Here is a 9,565-nt window from a genome sequence, read left to right as displayed (position 1 = left end):
TTATTTTGTATAGCACCTTTCGAAATCTCAAAGACGTCAGAAGAACTTAAACATAAAACATTAGGCTAAACAAAGAAGCATATGACAAATATACATTACAAACAACGAACAACGGGACAGAAGAAAAGCATATGTTAAGCAGGTGAGACATGGGCAAGCAAGATGAGAGCCAATGGTGCAATAACCAGAGAAGAATCTACAAATTCTACTTGACCCAGCCCATAAGTGCTTTGAGCGCTTGGTTTTGACAACCCGCTTCCACCTACACAAGCACATGCCTGCACATTGAAAATATGAAAACTTAATAGTCATGCCCACTGACTCTGCACATGTGATGTATTGCATAGAGCTGCGCTTAAGGCATAGTGCTCTTTAAGGAATAGTTCACCCCAAAATGACAATTCTCTCATCATTTACTCATCCTCATGCCATTCCAGATACCTGAATGTATGACTTTTTTCTCATACTGAACATAAATTTAGATTTTTAGAAGAAGATCTCAGCTTTGTTGGTCATTTCAATGCAAGTGAATGGTGGCTGGAAATCTTAAGGTCCAAAAAGCAGATAAAAGTAATTGATAAGACTTCAGAGGTTAAAGGTGCACACAGTATCTTTTGTCTTTATGTCATCTTGGACTTACACTGACACCTAGTGTTTTGGATGCAGCATCATTTCAAATCAATAGTTTTCAGTTTCAGATGTCATTATAGAAATGTAGTGTTCACAGTCAGACATGATTACTTTAATCAATAAGTGAAAGTGTCCAATAATAGGACGGTTACTGAGATTAAGTGAGTAGTATTCGGCTGGTCATGTGATTGTAACATGTGTGGACCCTCTTCATGTAGAATAAAACAGCTTTTATAAGATTACTGATATGAACAGAGTCTTCATTTTAATGTGAATGATCATGATTTCATAAATATATTGTAAAACTACAATTCATGTTTTTAAGAGTTCAACTTTTTAAATGAGGAACAAGTACTGAGTGCACCTTAAAATCTATATCTTCAGAAGTGATGTGATATGTGTGGGTGAGAAATAAATCAATATATAAGTCCTTTTTTTTACTATAAATCACCACTTTCAATTTCACACCTGAAAGTCACATGAAGTGCCTGTTTAGTTTCACTCTTACATCTGAAAGTGAACGGGCCAACAGAGCTAAGATGATTTTCTAAAAATACACATCTGGGACGGCATGAGAGTAAATAATGAGAGAATTTTCATTTTTGGGTGAACTATCCCTTTAAAATTGGGCCAATTGTGTAGATTCCATTTTTATGCATCATAGCTATTAAACATAAAAATCACTGTTATGTTTTTTTAAATAAAGTAAAAAGATTTTGTTTTTGCATTTACATTGCATAATCAACAGAAGGTTTATTCCATTTAAAAGGGAAGTTTATGTCAAAATTGAAAAAACAATATGAGGTATGGGCATATCCATTTTCACAATTATGTTGGGTTACATTTCTTTTGCTGTTCAAGAAACCAGCCACTTGGTCGCACATCCAGTTTGAGTTGTTCCATCACCCATCTGTCTCGCTGAGCTCCTTCCAAAAATTCCTCTAGAGAAATCTCACCTGAAAGACCCCAGAGGACAAAGGTCAGCTTTAACCCTTTAACAAAGTCTTGTCTTTGTTCACACTGTTTTTATTTTATGCAATAGATAACCTAATATAGGGGCTGAGGTAGAAACTGCCTCAAAATCACTTTTAACATTCAATTATTAATTATACGAAATGATTTACTTATCTTCACTTAAAGGTGCATTCAGTAATTCTACCTCATTAAAAAAGTTTAACTCTTAAAAACATGAATTGTAGTTTTACAACATATGTATATTATATCTGACTGTGAATACTACATTTCTATAATGACATCTGAAACTGAAAACTATTGATTTGAAATGATGCTGTATCCAAAACACTAGGTGTCAGTGTAAGTCCAAGATGACATAAAGACAAAAGATACTGAGTGGAGCTTTAAACTTCAGTAGATTATACAACAGAATAAGAAAATCCTCATAAAAGAATTTACCATCTTTGTTTTTGTCAACAAGTTCGAAGATTCTGTCACATATCTGGTCTGGGCTGAGATCTCCACAGCCTGAAGGGTTTTCATGCATCTTCAATCTGTGTATAGTCTGTCAACAGAATGGAAAGTCCTGATATTAGTATGTGCATAAGCTGTGTTAATGATGAGATGCAGTATGGAATGGTAAAACTACACGGTTCAGTTCTTAATGTATTACTAAATAAGCAAAAAGACTGATGTAAAGTTCAGTGCAGAAACACTCCCAATTCAATTTAATAGAAGTATCAGTACTGCTATCTATATCGGTGATACTGGTTTGATAATATTTGAATATTGAGTAAATGGTGGGTTGAAACATAATTCCTTTCCTTTTTCAATGTAATATTGTTTTATCACAAAACATTTGCTTACAGCAGCAGAAGAATAGTCTCCATTACCTTAATAACGCGTGTGACCTCTCGCTTGTCCAAACATCCATTTCCATCTCTGTCATAAACTTTGAAAGACCACTTCAATTTATCCTCGAGTCTCCCACGAAGAACCAAATGTAGGGCAGCCACATATTCCATGAAATCAATGGTGTTATCCTGATTAAAATAAAGAGATCACTTTAAATTAGCCATTAAAGGGAAAAACGTTTCAACCGCATAAATGTAGAAAAAACACATCCTAAAAGTTGATTTGACCATTTCATTCTAACGAAGATGGCATCACTGATGCTTTTTTGCACCAGAACCACTCTGGTGGTCAACCAGAAAATGTCTGCTAACCCAATGCATGATTTCTGTAATTATTTATTTGAACCCTTTGTGACCTGCAATGGTTTTTACGTGGTGACTTCAGCATTTTCAGGCACAAGTCTTTTATTTTATTTCTGTCAAAATCGGAAATGTTTCCCACAACCAAGGAGTAAATTCCCAGCTGTAATACCTACTGTTTACCACCTGGACAAACACCAGGATTGTGTGCTAATTTAAAATGTGCTGGAAGGGATTTTTATTATTAAATGACATGCAAAAACAAGGTTATCATAGATTTGCATTTTCAATACCGTTTTCAAATTAGCTATAAATATCAGTATAGTTTTAGTTAGTTTCATTAATCTTGAGAGTTCATGACAAATTTGCCACTGATTATTTTCACATGCAAATGAGCTTTGCCACATCTAACCACATCTATCTAAACCCATTGACCTTCATTCAAAATGGCTTAGATGGATATCTCCTGATCAGAATGTCGTAGTCTTCAGGTTTGTCTCATTACATTAAGTCCAGCAAGCACCCTTCTTGGTATCACACTGGCAACTGCCTAGCAACCATATTGGCTTACCCTAGCAACCAAGTAACAAATCACATATCTGTGCACCAGAAAATCATAGAGACTTCCTGGTTGACTTATTTCACTCAGGAAGGAAAGTAGCCTTGATAAGTATCACCCTGGTAACTGCCTAGCAACCAGATGGGGTTTCCCTAGCAACCAAGTAACAAATAAAATATCTCTGCACCAGAAACTCGTAGAGACATCCAGGTTGACTTATTTCACTCAGGAAGGAAAGTAGCCTTGATAAGTATCACCCTGGTAACAGCCTAGCAACCAGATGGGATTTCCCTAGCAACCAAGTAACAAATCACATATCTCTGCACCAGAAAATGGTAGAGACATCCGGGTTGACTTATTTCACTCATGATGGAAAGTAGCCTTGATAAGTATCACCCTGGTAACTGCCTAGCAACCAGATGTGGTTTTATATATATACAGTGAGGAAAATAAGTATTTGAACACCCTGCTATTTTGCAAGTTCTCCCACTTAGAAATCATGGAGGGGTCTGAAATTGTCATTGTAGGTGCATGTCCACTGTGAGAGACATAATCTAAAAAAAAAATCCAGAAATCACAATGTATGATTTTTTTAACTATTTATTTGTATGATACAGCTGCAAATAAGTATTTGAACACCTGAGAAAATCAATGTTAATATTTGGTACAGTAGCCATTGTTTGCAATTACAGAGGTCAAACGCTTCCTGTAGTTTTTCACCAGGTTTGCACACACTGCAGGAGGGATTTTGGCCCACTCCTCCGCACAGATCTTCTCTAGATCAGTCAGGTTTCTGGGCTGTCGCTGAGAAACACGGAGTTTGAGCTCCCTCCAAAGATTCTCTATTGGGTTTAGGTCTGGAGACTGGCTAGGCCACGCCAGAACCTTGATATGCTTCTTATAGAGCCACTCCTTGGTTATCCTGGCTGTGTGCTTCGGGTCATTGTCATGTTGGAAGACCCAGCCTCGACCCATCTTCAATGCTCTAACTGAGGGAAGGAGGTTGTTCCCCAAATCTCGCAATACATGGCCCCGGTCATCCTCTCCTTAATACAGTGCAGTCGCCCTGTCCCATGTGCAGAAAAACACCCCCAAAGCATGATGCTACCACCCCCATGCTTCACCGTAGGGATGGTGTTCTTGGGATGGTACTCATCATTCTTCTTCTTCCAAACACGGTTAGTGGAATTATGACCAAAAAGTTCGATTTTGGTCTCATCTGACCACATGACTTTCTCCCATGACTCCTCTGGATCATCCAAATGGTCATTGGCAAACTTAAGACGGGCCTTGACATGTGCTGGTTTAAGCAGGGGAACCTTCCGTGCCATGCATGATTTCAAACCATGACGCCTTAGTGTATTACCAACAGTAACCTTGGAAACGGTGGTCCCAGCTCTTTTCAGGTCATTGACCAGCTCCTCCCGTGTAGTTCTGGGCTGATTTCTCACCTTTCTTAGGATCATTGAGACCCCACGAGGTGAGATCTTGCATGGAGCCCCAGTCCGAGGGAGATTGACAGCATTGTTTAGCTTCTTCCATTTTCTAATGATTGCTCCAACAGTGGACCTTTTTCACCAAGCTGCTTGGCAATTTCCCCGTAGCCCTTTCCAGCCTTGTGGAGGTGTACAATTTTGTCTCTAGTGTCTTTGGACAGCTTTTGGTCTTGGCCATGTTAGTAGTTGGATTCTTACTGATTGTATGGGGTGGACAGGTGTCTTTATGCAGCTAACGACCTCAAACAAGTGCATCTGATTTAGGATAATAAATGGAGTGGAGGTGGACATTTTAAAGGCAGACTAACAGGTCTTTGAGGGTCAGAATTCTAGCTGATAGACAGGTGTTCAAATACTTATTTGCAGCTGTATCATACAAATAAATAGTTAAAAAAATCATATATTGTGATTTCTGGATTTTTTTTTTTAGATTATGTCTCTCACAGTGGACATGCACCTACGATGACAATTTCAGACCTCTCCATGATTTCCAAGTGGGAGAACTTGCAAAATAGCAGGGTGTTCAAATACTTATTTTCCTCACTGTATATATATATAAAACCATCTTTCACATCCCTGTCATCACTGTCAATATCGGCTGACCTCACATGGCATATCGCCATCTGCAGGTCTTCACTTTGCCATACTGGCCAGATTATTAGGTGCACACCGGTTATGAAAGTTTTCACTAGTTTTACATTTACTTGCAATAGCGAGATAAAAATTCACAATTACGTGATACAAACTTACAATTGCGAATTTGTTTCTCTCAATTTTGACTTTGTAACTCGCAATTGCGAGAAAGTAGAAGTTTTCAATTAGAAGTTTTCAATTATGTTAGAGAAAAAGGGTCTAGCAAAACTATATAACTTTATTAAATTTGCATCCTAAAAAGATGTGCGAAGTGAGTAAAAGCCAGACCAATAAAGAGAGCAGATGTTTCAGCACATTGCTTTCTTCAGTGCTCATGTTGTAAAGACGTTCACCCATTTTAACAAGTCTTCATTGAATTTGCAACCAGCTGAGCCTAATGAGTTGTCAAGAATAGAATCTAAATAGACAAAAAATGTGATCACAAATGAAGATCGTGTTCTTCATTCATACCACTTGGAGCTAAAGATTTAACATGAGCGCTCTTTGTGTCAATCAAACATACGTGCTCTCAATATCTCATCATCAGTCACTCATCCTAGTTTAAATCAGATTAATTTTGGTCACAATACCACTAATAATAAATGTTTAACCTTCAATAACGACACCGCATCTTCATGCGTTTACTTAATAATTCGTGATTTGTGTTACAGCAAACCTCAAAGACAGTAAACAGACCGTAGATATGAATGATTTCTCACTGCCGGTTTAGAGCTTGTTATAAATATATTTTTATTGTTTTTGAATGTATCTCTGCGGTGTGTGATGCTTTCATGGTTTTTACTGGTTGTCAGTATGTCACAATGGCATTCTGAGATTGACAACAGAACTATTAATAACTTTCATTATTGTTGCACTCGGGCCTGTTCAAGTGTAACTGTTTACACCACTTTTAAGTGAAAAGGCAAAAATTTTAATTCGTTTTATAGAATGCATTTTTTTTGTTGTGACTATTCAAGTCAAGCTGTTTACACCATTTGTAAGTGTAAGATTTCTATTCATCCATACAGAACTCTGATTTCTGATTTATTTTAGTACCTGAATATTAAAGTTAAAATAAGCTATTACACCATTCTAAGTAGAAGTTCATTTTATAAGTGAGTTTTATAAAAATGCTAGCTGCACTAAGTTAAATATATTAAGCTGAAGACATCTTTAAGTTACTTTGTTTACTTGGTTATTTTTGTAAACAAACAAAAAAACAGTCTGCAGCTCAATTATCTAAGTAAATAAAAGTACCGTATCTGGACTCGGTATCGGCAGATATTTAATATATCGGAAAAAAGCTGATTGGGACATCCACACAGGGTTGGGGAGAATTGGAATATATGTAATGGGATTACGTATTTAAAATACAAAATATAAGTAACTGTATTCCACTACAGTTACAATTTAAATCATTGGTAATTAGAATACAGTTACATTCAAAAGGTATTTAGATTACTGAAGAGATTATTTGCATTTTATTGTAATTTGTTTCATTTAATATTTAGTCCTTTCAGATTGAAAACATTTAAACATATAAATGATGTGATTCAAAGTGCATTTGAACAGCGGTGAAACACTTTCTTATGATGTGTTACATTCATACAAGCAGACAGAGGAGTACGTTTGAAATATTTTATCAAGAAAATTCACGTTAGATTCATACATTTTAAGACCTTTGATATTAGTGCAGAAATCCTAATCTTGATAATACATTTTATATTGTTTTCCTGTAAAAATATTACAAATAAAATGTTACAAATAACATTTTACTGCAAATATTCTGTAATCTGTAGTTGAATACAAAAGTAACCCTCTCAACCCTGTATATACAGTATTTACTTAAAACATCACTAAAATTCACTGATTATATTTTTACATTTCAAAGGTTGTAGTAAGTTCCCAGTGGATAAACTGACTTACTACAGGTGAAATTATTAGCCTACTGTAAATCCAATTTATGAATAGAGTATTCAATTATATAAAATGTACTACGTTTGTCTTGCCATGACGCCGATATTGTGTGTAAAGTTAGGCCCGAATGCCTGTGGAATTTTTTTTACAGTGATTTTACCCTCCTAACATATGTTCCGGAGGGGCTAGGACCACCAAAATTACTATGTTTGTGTTTCTATGTTTGTGTTTCCGATATTGTGTGAAAAGTATGGTGTTGTTGGCATGTTCTCAGGCAAAGTTGCAGCCTCAAATGCACACTTTTCAACGACCGGTGACCTCTGTGACCTTTCGCCTGTTCTTTTCCTTTCAACGTGTCTTTCTGACTTGCTTGAGACACAAAAACTTGATATATTTGCCCTCTAATGTCCTCGTGTCCTCTCTGGGACTGACATATCCCAGAAATTCGTGCCAAGGGGTGGTCCGGTACCAGTCGAACGGCCCTCGACCTCGGCGGGTGGCAAATGTGTATATTGCGTAAATAGGCTTTAGGATCCCCAACTTGTAAAACTGCCACAATACTACTTTTTACCTTGGTAAAAATTTGAACACCTATATCTCCACAGCCATTGGTCGTAGCCCTGCCACGCCTTCACGTATCTCGACAGGCATTGGCTGGCTGAACTCCTGCATTAGTGGACCTCTATGGCAATGCCCTCAAAAGCCCTCAAAGACTATATAGCGCCTCCTAGTCACTTCAAAGTGAGGAATTTTTTTCAGAGGGAAGTAGAGGATGCACTCGGATGCAATTCGATGGGCTGCATCAGGGGGCCACCCGGAGCCCCCATTCGAGTTTCTGAGCCGTAGCTGCCACGGTGTGGAAAAATGGCAGCCGAGCGACCAAGCGACCTGAGATGCCGCCTCAGGGCCACACGGGGACCGACATATCCGAATTTGGTGCCAAGGGGCGGCCGGAAACCAGCCAGAACAGGCCATGACCTCGGCAGGGTGGCAAATCAGTGCATTGCTTAAATAGGCTTTTGTATCCCCAACTTGTATCCCGGCCCCTGTATTTTAACAACTTAGAGTATTAATGGTCAAAACTTTGTTCGGCTGGCACGGCTGCTCCCTCAAAGGATGCATACTACCTATCAGGAGCCTTATTAATGAGACACACCAGCTTACTCCAGAACTTGGAGTGGTGGTGGCGTAGTGGTTAAAGCACAGGGCTGTTAATCAGAAGGTCACAGGTTAATCAGAAGGTCATTGGTTCTAACCCCACAGCCACCACCATTGTGTCCTTGAGCAAGGCACTTAACTCCAGATTGTTCCGGGGGGATTGCCCCTGTAATAATTGCACTGTAAGTTGCTTTGGATAAAAGCGTCTGCCAAATGCATAAATGTAATGTAAATGTAACTTGTGATGGTTGACAACTTGCAGCTATAAATGAGAACCATGCACTGTTTATGTGGCCGTTTTAAATAAAATGATTTCACTACTCCATTGTATCAGATGAGACATGGAAAAAAATATTTTACAGATGTCACCCCAACAAACAATTGCCATCTGAAAATTGCTTTTGTTTAAAATGGTGGAAAATCAGTTAATGCTGTATTTTATTCCGTACAGAATCTCTTAAAGTGTATTCCATAATCCATAACCAGTCATATCCGAGCCTCTTTACAGAGTTCACTCTACTGAAGATTTTAATGCACAAATGAACCACTTAACACTCACCTGATTTGTATCAAAGGATCTAAATAAGTTCTCCATATAGGCACATTCTTCTTCAGAGGACTCACTGGTGATGCCAAAGATTCGTTTGAACTCATGAAGATGGAGATTTCCGCTGGGGCACTCGCTGGCAAACTTCTTGTACAGCCCTTGAATCTGAGCAAGTGCCACTTCATTGTCCACTTCACTCTGTGACTGACCCATTATTTTAAACACTGGAAAAAACACTAGTTCCTGTTTATGAATAAAGTTTCAAAACAGACATGAGCTGTGTGTGATGCATGTTGTTTCCTCCATCTCTTGTAGAGTATGTACTGTAGGTGCCCTGGAATCACTCTGTTTAAGGTAAGTGGATTAACCCTTGGCAATATGGCAGTATTTTTAGGTGTAGATGCCAATTTAATCTTGCTTTTAAAATCCTTTTACTTAATCCTTATATAATCTGCTC

At 37.9% G+C, this 9,565-nt stretch overlaps 1 protein-coding gene across 1 annotated transcript; it reads right to left on the bottom strand.

Moving 5' to 3' along the window:
• Positions 1-1,458: 1,458 nt before the first annotated feature.
• On the bottom strand, positions 1,459-9,331 carry LOC127661503 (guanylyl cyclase-activating protein 2-like). Its single transcript, XM_052152236.1, has 4 exons — positions 9,121-9,331; positions 2,478-2,627; positions 2,044-2,149; positions 1,459-1,586 (listed from the first exon to the last, which is right to left on the bottom strand). Exons 1-4 carry the CDS (start codon positions 9,319-9,321, stop codon positions 1,459-1,461), a joined length of 585 nt encoding a protein of 194 aa, XP_052008196.1. The 5' UTR covers positions 9,322-9,331.
• Positions 9,332-9,565: the final 234 nt, after the last annotated feature.

The sequence above is a fragment of the Xyrauchen texanus genome, chromosome 21, assembly GCF_025860055.1.
Source record: "Xyrauchen texanus isolate HMW12.3.18 chromosome 21, RBS_HiC_50CHRs, whole genome shotgun sequence".
NCBI lineage: Eukaryota > Metazoa > Chordata > Actinopteri > Cypriniformes > Catostomidae > Xyrauchen > Xyrauchen texanus.
This window is presented reverse-complemented; position numbering and strand designations above follow the sequence as displayed.

Coding starts and splice junctions, on each gene's coding strand:
- LOC127661503 (XM_052152236.1), bottom strand. CDS start 9,321: ATGGGTCAGTCACAGAGTGAAGTGGACAATGAAGTGGCACTTGCTCAG. Junction 2,628..9,120: donor GATCCTTTGATACAAATCAG/GTGAGTGTTAAG, acceptor TATTTTAATCAG/GATAACACCATTGATTTCAT. Junction 1,587..2,043: donor TGTTGACAAAAACAAAGATG/GTAAATTCTTTT, acceptor GGGGTCTTTCAG/GTGAGATTTCTCTAGAGGAA.